Source organism: Artemia sp. Qi Xiang Cuo, chromosome 2, assembly GCF_049724085.1.
Source record: "Artemia sp. Qi Xiang Cuo chromosome 2, ASM4972408v1, whole genome shotgun sequence".
NCBI lineage: Eukaryota > Metazoa > Arthropoda > Branchiopoda > Anostraca > Artemiidae > Artemia > Artemia sp. Qi Xiang Cuo.
In genome coordinates, this window is record NC_142795.1 from 84,497,154 (window position 1) to 84,513,018 (window position 15,865).

At 36.6% G+C, this 15,865-nt stretch overlaps 1 protein-coding gene across 1 annotated transcript in view; it reads left to right on the top strand.

Moving 5' to 3' along the window:
• The window catches only part of Iswi (nucleosome-remodeling ATPase imitation SWI), a 112,684-nt gene that overhangs the window by 72,425 nt on the left and 24,394 nt on the right, over positions 1 to 15,865 (top strand). The window contains exons 14-16 of the mRNA XM_089103640.1: positions 2,610 to 2,742; positions 10,986 to 11,150; positions 14,240 to 14,326. Of these exons, the coding sequence (XP_088959766.1) occupies positions 2,610 to 2,742; positions 10,986 to 11,150; positions 14,240 to 14,326 (385 nt within the window). The remainder of the gene's footprint in view (positions 1 to 2,609; positions 2,743 to 10,985; positions 11,151 to 14,239; positions 14,327 to 15,865) is intronic.

A 15,865-nucleotide genomic window follows, 5' to 3' on the forward strand; every position in this document is an offset into this window, starting at 1 on the left:
CTTCAGCAATGAGCACGTGACACACTGGCCCTTAGAGGATTGATGGGCAGCAGACCCACTTTTATTTGTGGTAATTTGTGTTAGTTTTAAGTTTGAATTATTGTGTGACTTTATATTTGCTGATTTTAGGTTTTAGTTCGGCTTTTTAGTTTTGTTATAATTCTTTTCGAAAATGTTTTTTTTTTGTTTAAGAGGCAAATAAAATAATTATATAGTATCTTCACTTCTTACGGCAGTTTGGGAGTTTTTCACAAGAAATTTGTCCGGATGTATGCCTGTTGTCAAAATTCATGGCACCAGGTCGCTAAAAACTTGGAGCCAGATATGCCAGTACTCAGCCATTTACTACACCATTCAGCCATTAGGGCTTGATTTGCCACTTGTAACCATTTACCGCGCCATTCAGCCATTAAGGCCTGATATGCCACTTTACCAACCTTTTACCCCACCATTCATCCATTAGGGCCTGCTATGCCACTTGTCAGCCAATTAACATACCATTCAACAATCAGGGCCTGACACGCCACTACTCATCCACTTACTACATCATTCAACCATTTAGGTTTTTGCCTTAGAGTTGTGTTTACTAAATTTCTGTTTAAAGGAACCAATAGATTGTTTTTCAGAGATATATTGGGGATGTTGATCGAAGGTTAGGAGATTTCAACATTTTGCCAAAAATTCGAACTCGACAGTTAAATGTATAAAAAAACTAGCATTTCTATAGTATTAAGTATGCAATACAGGTCCTAGGGAGGGGAGGGGGTCATAAAAAGGGGGATTCAGCCCTCTTTCAAATCTCAATCAAATTTATTGAATTTCAACACTGTTTTTATTTTAGACTACATTTTTTTTTATTTATATATATTAAAGCTTATATTCTGATATATTTTAATACTAATATTTTATAATGAATAGATCTTGCTAGAAAAGTGTCAAATGTTGAGTTGAAAACATTTGAAGTTCTATTATTTAAAGCACAGATTTCACATATGTAGAAATCAGTTAACTTTAGTTAGCATAATAATTAATAGTAATTTATAAATAAAAACAGAGAAAATCCTAGAATTCTGAAATTAAAGTCTAGGCGTACTGACAAAGAAACTGTCTTCTTTTACACAGAAACTGTGTAAAGCGGCCATCTATGTTTTTAAATTAACAAAACAAAACATTGTCTCGTTTATTTCGAGTTTTATAGCTAGTGTGTTATTCTTCAGTTCCGTTTTTGTATTTATATAAACGATTTTTTTTTTTTTGTAAAAATAAAAAAAGAAGATCCTCTATTTCTAGTCCACAAATAGGGACTAAATAGTGTTTTTCATCCCTAGTCCCTACATACCTTTCATAAAAACATTTACCAAAGGGGTTATCAGGTCTTAATCAAAATTTGTGGGTAATAAGAATAAGTCCCTTGTTGGCACTTATTCTTATTCTAACAGAGATTTTGACTGTCTGAAAATAATCCAATTACTACGAGAGGAGGGGATCCTCAAAATTTGTGTTATCAGGGACATCCCCTAGAATGGGTGCCAAATGTCATTCAAACTTTGTGGAAAGTAAGAACTAGTGTCTTAGCTATGCTATTTGGAGATTATGTTTGGTCTTGCTTAAATAAACAGTAACATGATGGGGGGAGGTGGTTCTGTTATAAACAATCCAAAGATATTAAAACTTGTGCCTGTAGCGGAAAATGCACTTGCATCAAGGACGCACCCGGTTTTGAGTTTAAAATCCCGTCATTATAGCGTGAACATTAGTTTTTTTTTTTAGTTTGCGGCTCAGGTTCAAACTAAACCAGACTCAATAAGGCTCAACAATAGCCAAATACTATGATCAAACTGAATATCAGGCTCAAAAATAGCTGAATATCTAACTCAAACTCAAAATGAGGCTCAAAAATAGTCGAAGATCAGATTCAAACTCAAAATTTAGTTTTGAATATCAGGCTAAAAAATAACCAAATATCAGGCTCAAACACAATATCAGGCTCAGGCTCAAACAGTATTAGGCTCAACAATGGCCGAATATTGGGTTCAAACTTAGTATCAGGCTCAATCAGGCTTCAAAATAGCCGAATATTAGGCTCATACTCTATATCAGTCTCAATCAGGCTAACAAATAACTGAATGTCAGGCTCAAAGCTCAGTCACGCTCAAAAATAGCCGAATATCAGGCTCCAAATTCAATTTTGAATATCAGGCTCAGACTTAACATCAGTCTCAACCCGGCTTCAAAATAACCGAATATTAGGCTCAAACTCAATATTAGTCTCAATCAGGCTCAAGAATAGCCAAATATCAGGCTCAAAAATTCAATTTGAATATCAGGCTCAAGAATAGCCGAATGTCAAACTCAATATCAGTCTCAATCTGACTCAAAAATAGCCGAATATCAAGCTCAAACTCAATATCAGGCTCAAAAATAGCTAAATACCAGGTTCTACACTTTTTTAAAAGCCGAAATCCTATTTGATGGGTTCAAGCTGAGAAAATGAGATTCTTTTTATTGAAATCAGTGATCTTTTTTTTCAACTGTTTTTTTTTTTTTTTTATTGAAATCAGTGATCAGGGTTATAACGCAATTTGCTGATATCAGATTTTATTTTTCAGATATAAAGTTCCTAAGAATCCAGACCTAGGTCCTGAGGCAGCTAAAACTCAACGTGAGGAGCAGAAGAAAATCGACGAAGCCGACACTCTAAGCGAAGAAGAGCAGGCTGAGAAGGAGCAGTTACTTACCCAGGTACTTTCTTAAAATCTTTAACTATGGGGTCAAGATGTAAACTTCTGTTTTTCTCAGTAAGCGACGTTGTAACCTGAATTCAGGATTGAAAGTATTTATGACTGAAAGCGATATTCTCTAAATAAGGCCCTAGAAAATTTCTAGAAAAAAGAGTCCATTGAGTACCTATCTTAAAAAAGTATCAATAATAAATTATGTTTTAACACGTTAAACTAACCGACCAAAATTCAAGAGAGAAACTCCGCACACCCAAAAGTAATACCACGTTTCTCCATATCCGAATTTTCATAATAATGGCTCAACATATCAGAAATTCAATTCACTCGACTCAATACGGGAAACTCAACATCAGCAATGCGGGAAACTCAGCATAGACAACTTAAAATAGTATATCAATCTTATTATTAATATATATTATATATAAAATGCTCAAGCAAATTAACCCACCACAGAGGAGAGAAGCTGGACATAACCATTTAGCGGGGCTATTAAGCACAAGAATCGTGCACTTCTGGCAAAAAGCACGAAAATTGGTGGAAATATAGATTAAAGCACGGGGAATCTAATGGTGACGAAAAGCACGTCGAGCGGGCGCTCTAAAGCACCTTTACGAGCGCCCGAAGCGCTAAAAAAGGCGCAAGTTTACCAGTATCTCTACAGAAGCATCAAAACCTCTGAATATACATTTTAAGATATGGTGATTCCAATGGCGGCTATATAAAAAGTAATGGAGCGCTCTGAAGCGCACAATGGAGCGCTAAAAAAGCGCGTAAAGCGTAAAATAGGAGCACCTATCTTATGCAGTACCAAAACAGGCAAAATCATAGTTTAGAGTACTAGAAGTCGAAGTCCGAAGATTACAAGCAACAGCTCGAGTCTGCGCGTCAAAGCACAAATTTGTGCGCTCAAAAGCGCGCAAAAAGCGCAAAACTGATGGAAAGTTTGAAGAAACTCTGGAAAAGGTGGTAATGTAGTACAAAGTATGGGGAACCCAATAATCGTAGCTAGAAAGTCGAGCGATCGCTCTATAGCACCTTTGCAATCACTGAAAAGTGCGCTAAAAGCTCAAAACCCATCTGCTTGTTACAGAAAGTTCAGATTTGGTAGAAACACGGTTTGAAAATCCGAGAGTCGAAAGGTGTTAAGAAGAAAGTGAATTTGTAAACCAGTATCTGGTCCTGATATGTCTTTATGCCTGCTTCTAGCCTAAAGGTAGAAAAACTTACAAAACATTAGTCTCTTAAAACAAGCGAAAATTCGAAATGATATTGAACATGCGATACGAAGTGCGGTTTCGTTCGTCCAGCAGAGCCCATGACGCTTCATGACACGAAAAGAATAAAGGATTTTGAACACATATAGACCTTCATGTAGACCCCGGCGCCGCGCCGGCGGATCGACCGAACGCCGCCGACGAGACACCCGGTCGAACGACGCCGAACGGTCGTAGCGCCGCAGGCGTTCGGTCGACTTTAAATTAATTTTGCGGCAATTCTTTATTGCGTCAACCGCAAAGTCGGAGCTTTTCCTTCTCGTGTGGTTTAGTATTTCGATTTTCCTGATTAGAAATCAAGCAAGGCTTACACTATCCCTGAATTTTCGCGAATTTCCCCCAAAACATATGCGTCACCCCAAAAAAATAATTGGTTCCCCGAATCCCCGAAAATCACGCAATCACGGTGCCACCCCTAGCGATTTATCACCGGTGACTTTCCCTGCCAAATATTACTGTGAATAACATAATTCTTCACTACTCTCTTGTTCGTTAATTTTCGTCTTTTTTGTTACTTTGCATAAAAACCAGACAGATGCAATATGCAATTGCTAATATTGCAATATACACAGTTCTTCATATGTTGACAAAACAAAGTATCGTCTTTATGAAATGAGTTTAAATAATTTCGAATGCAGTTTCCCAGTCGCTATTTCTTACATCATTCGTAGTCAAGAATTTTATTTTCAAGTTGAATAGAATTGTAGGACGTATTTACTACTATAAAGCTTCAGCCTTCAGTTGGATTTTGAAACTGACAGCCGACAGATTGGTTCTACAACTGAATTGTAAGTTTGCAGATTTTTTTTTGCTATTTTTAGATAAGATTTTCTTAATGTTTAATATTCAATTGTTGAACGCCTGATGGAAAATACAATCTTCTTTCGGAAGCTTTTCTGCCCCCCCCCAAAAAAAAACAACAATAAAACCTTCTATTGAGACAAAATTTAGCTGTAGACTAAGCTATGTAAAAGGTTTGGGAATTAAAGATTGAACCGGCAGTTACCCCAAAAATATAATTCATAAAAAACTGTAAATTATTGCCTATACGGGGGGATAGGGGGCTATCATTTTTACATGATAATGCCTCATTTTTTTTTACTGAAAGCAGGGACGCAAAAAAAATAATTATTTTTTTCAATTAAAGTGGAGACGGAAGAAAATGATATCAAATTCCCTGGGAAACCATTGAAATATTTTGATCGTCCCAGCCCCCTCCCCCCATTAGGACTTGTTCATTGTCTTGGGTATTTTGCGATTTCTTATAGGCTACTGGCCTAATTTGGCTTTTGTGTGTGCTCCCTTTTAATTAGATTCTTTGGATCTTTAAATGCCACGGCGAATCTATGACTCAGTTTTCCAATAATTTGAGGTATATCTGAATAATTTCGACATTTTTGTTGTTGTCTTTGTACCCCTTTACTCATACCCTCAATTTTTTTTCAATGAACACTAAACTGCTTAACGTTATTTTGTGTGTTTGTTTCAACCATATAGCGACCTAGTTAATTATTAAGTAAATCATTCTTCTAATGAAAGCTGAGACGGCATCCTATCAAGAGGGTATCCAGAGGGAGGGGGGGGGGGGTAGGGAGATATTACATTTAAATGATAATATCTCGAAATTTTTTTATCGAAAGCGGGGAGTCCCAAAAGTTTTTTTTTTTAATTTAAAGCAGAGACTGCATCCTATCAAGGTGGTATCCAGGGGGGAGGGGTAGTAAGCTATCATATTTAAATGACGATGCCTCGGTTTTTTTTTGAAAGCAGGGGTGCCAATAAGTAATTTTTTTATTTAAAGCAGAGACGGTATCCTATCAAGATGGTATCCAGAGGGGGGGGGGCATAGGGAGTTACTATATTTAAGTGATAGTACCTTAATTTCTTTAATTGAAAGCAGGGATGCCAAAAAGTTGAAAGGTTGACAAAAATTAACAAGATTTTCGTGAGTTATACTTGATACAACACTAGTATAGTTTTATCGTCCAAAGGGAAAGGGACATATGCGTCCAACCCATTTTTTTTTATTGATGAAACGGGTTTACTTTGAAAACATTCATTCATAAGTACCAGGTAGATTCACACTAAAACGAATTGGTGTGACGAAAGCGATATCGACATCCCCACCTAACGTTGCGTTCGAGTGACAATGGCGCCCTTAGTCCAGTGCCCAAGTTACATTAAAAGGCCTGGTCATAATAAAAGCTTTCAATTTGGGAGGTTCAAGGAGGAGTCTTTGACGGTCTCATGACCTCAGGGCATTAGATGTTGCAACGTTCTTACGTATCTACAGTGGTTTAAAAAATTAGATCACCGCACAAAAGATTACCAAAAATATGCACAAATATAACAAATGTAACATTTGGAATACTATAACACTTTTTTCGAAGCTTTGAAGAATAGCAAAAAAGGCTAAATGCCCCTAATTACGCTTGAAAGCTATTTTAAAAAAGAACTCTTTGGAGATTTCTATGGAACTGACCATGGCAGAAGCTTTGAGCCTGGGTGGGGATCAAAGAGCAGTCTTTGAGTATTTTGACCCCAGGTGACTTATTGTTGCGACTTTCTTATATTTGATAATTTTTGTGAGCATTTGGAAATCAAAGCTTAAACTCAATAACTGATACTAAAACTCCTAACATTTTGCTTGGATTAAAAGTGACCAACTAGGAAGAAAATCTCTACATCTTCCTGGAGCTACTTCAGTCTGCATATTATTTCATTTAATTACATTTAAAATGGATGAGCTTTTCATTTTTTTTTACCTAAGAAAATAGCTGGCACTTCATTTTTCTTCATACAGAATAAACTATTAAGTGTTTTTTGTTTCATTGTAATTGAAGTGTTCTCATGTGAAGTGTTCATCATGTATTTTTCAATTTGATAAATTTATTCCTTTTTGATGCAGTTTATAATTTGACTGATATTAGGTATTTATGAATTTATAATTTGGAATTAATCCCCAAAAGAAAAAATGAATACTATCCAAAAGAGCAGCCAAAAGCAATAAAAAAGCAGCAGTTCAGCCTTACCCTACATGACATATATTCTTTAAAGAAGCCAAAAAAAACTTCAAATGTATTTTTTTTTAATTGTTATTAAAAACAAGTTTTTAATACAAGAAGGCTTTTTAGGAATCCAAAAGAGCAAAAAAAAACAATCAATATCAAAGTCGCCCATTTCAACTGTTTTAAAGGTGAAAAAACAGATATAGGCAAAGGGCATTATGAAAAAATTAAGCTTCTAAGTTCAAAGTTATATTCAAAGTTTTTACCCAGATAACTGACGAATTTTGTGATACGGTATTTAAAGTTTTGTATGCGGCAATGCTCGATGAAAAAAAACTACTAATTTTGATAATAATTTATGTTAAGAATTCACACAGCCATTTCGTTTCTACCAGATTTCTACTTCTCTTGATGAATAACGAAGAAGACCAGTTTCCAGCCAGCGACTTGTGAATTTTTGAACTCATGAATAGGCTTGAATCTGTTGTAAATTTAAGCTGTGATTTGAGAAAGACTGATGAAAACATTAATGTTTGCGGTAAACATTGATCGCGCCGACGGCGCGCTGCCGACATCTTACCGGCGGCGCGCCACCGACATCTTACCGGCGGCGTGGCGCGGCGTGCTGTTTTTGGCCCCCGCCGCCGGTCTTCCCTCATCGGCGCGGCGCCGGGGTCTACCTACATGGCACTTTGTCGGAGATGCGCAACCAAAAAAGCCATTTCCGTTTGCTACTTTAGCTAACTTATCTTAATTGTCATTCTTATTGGATAATGGAATACAAAATAAGGCAATAATTATCACATAATATGGCACTTCGCTGATATATCAGATCACATGTTGAGCAACCGAGATTCTAAGTTAGGCTTAAATCTTAAAAGGGATATCAAAATACATAATTAATAAAAATTCATTATAATTGGCAGAACCCGTGGCAAGAACTTATCAGTGCACTCAATTGGGCTGCTCTTGTAGTTGCAGCACCCAGAGCATTGCTTTTTGCAACTGCATCGCATAAGCTCTCGACAGGCGACAGAAGCTTGGGGCAGGGTTGACCATCGGGGAGCCCAAAGCCCATTGCTAGTCTTTCCTCATCCGTAATCGTTGGGGTTCTTTTCGGGAATAATGACAAGATGATAACTGGACCATACCTGGGCTTGAAGGTAAGCGTGCCGAATCTGTTGGTTTAGCGCATCCTGGGTTGGCGGAAGTCTGTCCATGAATCATCCTTTTTTTGTGAACAGATACTTCCTCAACTTGTTTCCCGACTCTTTCCCACTGGATCTGTCATATACAAACACAATGAACTTAACAGTCTGTGCAAAGTCGTTTTCAGTGAGCTCTTAAAAAGGAGAAGACAGGCGGTTGAAGACTGGTGTTATGGCACTGTGCGCTTTCCATACTTTCCAAAACCCTCCTTTGCTTTCCATAAAAACAGTGACTGCGCCTTTTCTTCGCCAAGTGCAGTTGCTACGTCGTGAACAGGAATAAAGCGGGAACTCTTCCCTTGGCCGTATGCTACGTACAGTTGATCAATCCCAATAAGAAAGTACTTTGCGATGAGCAGAACAACTACACATGAATAAACCGTTCTGACAGTGATGAATTTCATGTTGCAGCGCGCTTGATGAAGGCAGTGTAGGACTATCCAGCTTTCTCCCTCCTCGTTGTTGTTAGGATGAATTTCAGCCAAGTCAGATAGAACTGTACTTCTTGCACTATCACCAGAAGTCACGACAACCAAATGATTGGTAACAGTGTCGCAATTCTTTTTTTTATCATGAACTTGAGTAGGCTCTGCTTGTCGTCTGAACACTGAAGGAAACTAGTCCAGTTTTTTGGAATCGGCGTTCTTTCTTCAATCTCTGTCAGATACATAGCCTTGCCGCGTTTTTCTCGTGTAGAAATTTTCAAACTGTCGGACTTATAAACACCAAAGACGACGTCAACTCGCTGTGTTTCACTTGTGAACCGCTGACGAAGGTATTGGCAGATTTCTTCTGCAACATATTCACCAAACGTCTTGCTTTTGGGCTTTATAAGGTGGACTGGGACAGTACCATCAAAAACCTTGGAAGCGGGTTGAGGTTTCTCGGTCACAACTCCAGAAGAATAAGCTTTGAGCAGAGTTACAATATCAGACATCGTGCCGAATCTCAGATTACCCTGATCAGAGATTGAAGGAGGGAAAAGAAGGTTCTCGTGTTTATAAAACTCTTCAAAGTCAGCGCCTCTGGTGTTGCAGCCAATATAGAGTTTGGCAAATAGGGCCGAATCTGACTTGGCCATCTGAAGGATGGCAAAGTCGGTATCTATGTTCGACTTTCGACTTTGATACCAAGTTCGACTTCGGTATCGATGAGGGAATGGGAGTTGAAAATAATGATATCTTGTTTTGGCGTATCGGTGAATCAATAGGCTTTGTACGTTTTTAAAAACGCTCTTCCACAAAAGCATCATACTGGGATTAGCCGAAAATTTCCAGACTGCGGTAACTACTGATGGCAAAACGATGGGGTACTCTCCCGGAGTCGATGGAAACGAGACTGTCATACATACTTTCGAGAGGATTACCTATTCTATTAGGGTATTTACAAGGTTTTTAGTGTTTGTCTGGAACCTCTTCTGAAATGCCAAGCCCATTTCGTGATCTTCTGCAATCCACTGTTCCTTCCCATTTCGGAATTTCAGTTCGTCTGGAAAACAGAAATTTTGATGCTTTTGTAGCGAGGCTGGTAAACTTGCGCTTTTTTAGTGCTCCAGGTGTTTTATAAGACGCTATAGAGCAATCGCTCGGCTTTATACCGATCACCATTGGGTTCCCCATATTTCATACTATATTTCCACTTTTTCCGGAGTTTCTCAAAACGTTCCACAGTTTTGTACTGGTTGCGCGTTTTTCAGCGCGGAAATACGCGCTTGGACAGACAAACTCGAGCTGCTTCTTGTAATAGTTGAACTTCTAGTACTCTAACTATGTTTTTGCCAGTTTTTGTATTCCATTGAATAGGTGCTTCCATTTTGCGCTTTACGTGCTTCCATTTTGCGCTCTATTGCGCACTTCAGAGCAATCCGTTGCTTTTTATTTAGGTGCCATTGGAATCTCCATATCTTAAAACGTATTGTCAGGAGTTTTGATGCGTCTGTAGAGAGACTGGTAAACTTGCGCTTTTTTAGCGCTTCGGGTGCCCGTAAAGGTGCTTTCAAGCGTCCGCTTGACGTGCTTCCCGTCACCATTGGATTCCGCGTGCTTTCGGGGAATCCAATCTATATCTATATCTTCACCAATTTTGGTGCTTTTTGCTAGAAGTGCACGATTCTAGAGATATTTTCCGTTTAACAGCCCCACTAATAAAATGATAACTAAACAATAACTTAGGCTATTGTGTTATTGTAGCGTTATCTTAAAACTCAGTAAATGTAATAAAACGGTATTCAATAATGTAATAAAACCAATAACTCAACAATAGCAATACTTTTTAAACACTAACAATAAAAGGGTAACCAAACAAAGGAATTGAAAACTAAAAAAATTCTTTGAACTAGAGCTTTTATTTATTTTTGCGAAATTTTTCCTGCTCGCATTAATGGTTTTTTTTTAATTATGGTCTACGATGGAAGCTCAAAGTCCAAAGTATTTAGCAAATACTATCTATTCCAGCAAAGTTTAGATACTTGAGGGCTAAGGGTCTGAGGCAGGATGGAAGCTCAAACTCTTAAGTATCCACCAAATACCATCTATACTAGCAAAGTATAGATACTTAGGGGCTCAAGGCTTAAAGGGCTAAGATTAGGGGCTTAAGGCAAGACGGACTAGACTTTCCCCCCACCCCCCTCCACCTCCAACTGGTGCCTCTTGTAGTAAATACGATCTTTATTAGAAGCTCATTTTGTCCATGAAAGTGTGTTTTTAATCTTGCGTTTTTTAATTTTTAATATTGGTTTTGAATTTTTTTTTTCAGGGTTTCACAAACTGGAGCAAGCGAGACTTCACTCAGTTTATTAAAGCTCATGAAAAATACGGCAGGGATGATATTGATTCCATTGCTAAAGAGGTTGAAGGAAAAACACCTGAAGAAGTTATTGAATACAGTCAAGTTTTTTGGGAGCGTTGCCACGAGCTTCAGGTGAGTCCATTGTTGCCAAATTAGAGATATTCTAGGGGTCCCAAGGACATCAAAATAAAAATAGTTTTGCTCTCTGGGCTCTCCATCTTATACTTAAAAACCACCAATTTTTAAGACTTCTCTTTTTGGTTGTTCAAAAATTATGAAATTCCTAGGGCAGTATCACATAAAGAAAAACAAATTTATTGAAGTAGAAAACGGTTTTTGTCCGGAAAAGTTTAACCATTAACAATCTGCTGATCTACAAGACATTTTCAATGGAAAGCTACATGTTTTTAAGTTGCTTAGTGCCATATGTTTTCAGTTCATTTTTGTGCTGATTTTTCACTCACGTTTCTTTTTTTTTCTAATTTGGCGCCCGCCACTACCAAAAGCTGTATAACTGCATATTGCCAGTCGGGTATCAAAAGGACGTATCTCCATAATTGTAAATTTTCAGAGGAGCAGAAAAAAAAACCTTACAACCTTTTTATTTCCCCTCTGATAAACGTAAAACAAAAGCAGATCGATATGCAAATCAATACATATCAATCCGTTTTTGTTTTACGGTTATTGGAGGGGAAATAAAAAAAAAGTTTTGAGATTTTTTTCTGTTCCTCTGAAAATTTACAATTATGTAGATACGTCCTTTTGATACCCGACTGACGACGATATGGTGATTTTTTTTTTTTTTTTTTTTTTTTTTTACCACAATTGACTTCGATTTTTTCTAATTTCTTAAGATTTATTTCGCTGTGTAAGCTTCCATTAACCAGCACCAACAGTCAGATTTCATTTTCATTTTTTTTTTTTGTACATTAATCAATTCCAACAACCCATTAACAATTAAGTAATTCCATCGATGAGATTTCATTTTGACCGTCCATTAACCAATAACCAATTAACCAATTGGTTTACATTAGCCAGACAACAATCTTATTTCATTTTCACTGTCCTTGGTATTTCAACAAATAGCGGACATGAATTTAGTTGGTCCAGTGCCTAATTTGAATTTTATTTAATGTTTTTGGTTATCATTTTGCTAGAGTGGTCTATTTTTGGTCATTTGGGGTACGAGCCTCAACGATTGATTAATAGATTCAAATGTTTTAACCTTCGGAGAAAATTTTGACACTTGTTGCATTCAGTTTTTTTTTCATTTTGATCTTTTCTTTTTTATTTTATTTTTGATTATTTTTTCTTCTTTTTTCTTTCGAAAAATTAAGTATTGTTTCTTTTTTTTGTTATTCATTTTTCTTGAGTCTTTAAAATGTTCTATGTCGTTTTTTTAATAATAATAAAATGAAGGTGCAAATATAAGATTTGTGAAATTGAACAGAGAAATCTGATTTTATTCTTTTCAAATCACAATTTATATAAACCTGATATTCTATGACCTGGACAAATTAGCAGAGTCCAAAATTGATTTCGATCTCTTCTTTCTTATTCAGGATTTTGTAAAACGTTCGTTTCAGCAACCTAGTATACTGTAGCAGAATGAGGGCTAACATAGGGGGGGTTAACAGCAGAATATAGGACTAACATAAATTGATAAAAATTCCAGTTTACTTTGCCTGAATTTTAATTGAAGATGTATCGATTTGATCGATTTGATAATCGATTTGACATTGACATTTGAAAGTGCAGTGACATTGACAATGCATCAAATGGTATTGACATAAAATATATACTATACAATTACTAACATTTACAGTTTACAGCTAACTTCCCCCTTTTTTTGAAAATCAGACAAATTTCCTCAGATTTGTTGCGTTTGGTGGGTAACAATAAACTGAATGAATTTTATATATTTAGAATAAGGATAAAAGTCAATTCTGTTAGTGTACCAATTGTCATAAATATTGTGGTTTTAGTTTGGGGGAATACTGGCCCCATTTACTTTTTACTTATAGTTTGCTATCACAAAATATTTGATAATATTCTCTTGTGCTAATTTTTCTTTAACTGTTCATTTTATTTAGTTGAATTTGACAATCAAAAGAAAGAGGGTCATTTGACAGGTAGATTCTAAGTTTAAATTTAGTTTTTCTTTTGTTATTCTGTTTTTTTTTTAAATGTATTAAGATTTTTAGTTCAAGAAAGAATTTTAGTTCAAGGGGGGTATTGCTGGTATATGAAGGGTGTTCCCCCTCCTAAACACCTCGCTCTTCACTCTAAACTGTTGCTTAGTTCGTAATGTACTTATACTAATATTACTTAATGTAATTATACTTAATGTTATTAATGCTACGTGACATTTACGGTGTTTTGAAATTGGAGGCTGTTACTTTAATGCCATCTTTTTCTAAAGATGGCATCTAAAGGTCCTTTTTCTAAAGGTCCTTTAGAATTTGAGATTCATTCAATAAAAATCACTATTAGTTTTGACTAACACCGCAATTAACTTATGCTACCTTATACAACATATTAAGCTCTTAATGCGATTTATCTTAGTAGGAAAAAGAAGAACAAATGAATTAATGAAATAATTCGTCTGCGGACTGATTCAAGTTCATTCTTTTGGCGTGTGTTTATGTTGTCTGCAGTGCCGGTGGGGGGGAGGGAGAGGGTCAATAGGAAACGGCATTAATCACTTAAAAGTACGACTTTGTCCCCTAAAATTTTTAAAGGCCGTAGCATCATTTTCATTTGACTGAAAACGAAATATATTTCAAACAAATTCTCTTTTCAAGACTCATCTAATAAAAATAGCTGCTGCACTTATGGCTAAGACCCTAACTAATTTATGCTCCCTCTTGCAGCATTTTAAAAGATACTATTTATCACACAACCGAAAAAAAACAAAAAAAAACGAATGAGTAACTAAAACGGTTTATCCTGCAGTGTTCAAGCTTTGTTTTTGTGGTGTGTGTTTATGTTGCCTTATAAGTGCCTAAATTTGCAGAGCAACTGGTACCTGCTGTCTTAAACAGCTGGGATTCGTAAAGATGCAAGGGCAGAATCTTAAGTGACATACTTAGTCCCTAGGATGATTTTGAAGCCTCACTTTTGTAGTTTCTTCGTTTTCATCATTAAGGTTGATATTATGCACGGGTGGTCACCAAACTGGCTCCCAAGCATATTGTGCTAAACGTTGTTTGTTATTTTAGGATATTGAAAGGATTATGGCTCAAATTGAAAAAGGTGAAGCGAAGATTCAAAGAAGAGTGTCTATCAAGAAAGCTCTGGATGCAAAGGTATAATTTTTTTCGTCTTTATACATGAATGGCTAACTGCTGAATGAGATCAAATCCAGAAATTTGAATTTTAGAAAGGAGTAAAAATGTTTTTTTTTTTGGGATGGAACGGAACAAAAAACTACTACTATTACTACTAACAACTCACTGCAGCGTTAAGCCGCCTGAGGCCAGCACAGCTACGCATACTTCTCTGTACTTATGTAGATGACTTCCCCACCGTCATCTTCATAAGTAAACATTGAACTAAGATCATTTCTTTTTTGTTACAAACCGGGACTCCCCACTTGACTGGCACCTTGCCCTGAAGAAACAAGTCTTGAAGAAATCTTGAAAAGTTTTTAAATCTTGAAGGGAGAACCTCCTGGTTCTCTGCCTTTGATTGGGAGTACTATGCATGGTTGGGGCAGAATCATCCGAGGCTTCCCGTGTTTTTTCTTCAGATCTCTCTAGGTACCCATTTGAAGCTGGGGACAAAAATGTAAATGTTTAAGGGCTAATTGCTTGAATAACACTCCTACAATAAGAATAGTTTCACAGGATTTATTTGACAATAATATTTAAAAAGCACGCCTTTGATGAGAAATTCGCTATTTGAGCAATGATCAGGGAGGTTGCTGGTATTTTTATTTGGAAAATATATGTCTGAGTTAAAAACTGTGCTATTGCCCTGTATTTTTTAGCTAAATCACTGTTTCTTCAAAAGAAACTTCTTCCTTTAACCGTTTTCTTTGCACCTTCTTTTTGACGATCTGGAACTGAAAAAGTATAGTCAAACATTTCGTGTTAACGAACTGTAAGTAAGGAGCGACCTGGCTCAATAGTAACCAAAACTCTAAAAACGGAATTTTGATACCAATAGATATACCAAAAGAATTGGATTTGTATGCTGACTTCAAATGTATAAGTTTAATCAAGTTTAGTTGTACCCATCAACAGTTATGAGCCTGAAAAAATTTGCCTTATTTTCGATAAAAAGGGAAAGCACCCCCTAAAAGCTATAGAAACTTAATGAAAATATCGCCGTCTGATTCAATGTATCAGAGAACCCTACTGTAGAGGTTTCAAGCTCCTATCTGCAAAATTGTGGAATTTTGTATTTTTTGCCAGAAGAATGACCACGGATGCGTGTTTATTTGTTTTTTTGTTTTTTTTTTTTTCCCCAGGGATGATCGTATTGACCCAGTGGTGCTAGAATATTGGCAGAGGGCTCATTCGAACGGAAATTAAGTTCTAGTGTCCTTTTTAAACTACCCAAAAAATTGGAGGGCAACTAGGCCTGCTCCCCCGCCCATTTTTTTCTCAAAATCATCTGATCAAAATTTTGAAACAGCCGTTTTGTTCAGCATAGTTGAAAGACCTAATAGCTATACCTTTGGAGATTCCGAGACCCCCAAAGCCCTTGGGAAAGGGTCTTTACGTTACAAAATGTGTCCTTTGTTTACGTGTAGTATTTGTTATTGGGAAGTATGCATACATCTTTCGGGTGGGGGGGGGGGGGCAAATTTTTTATTGGTGGTATTTTCAACGGGGATAATT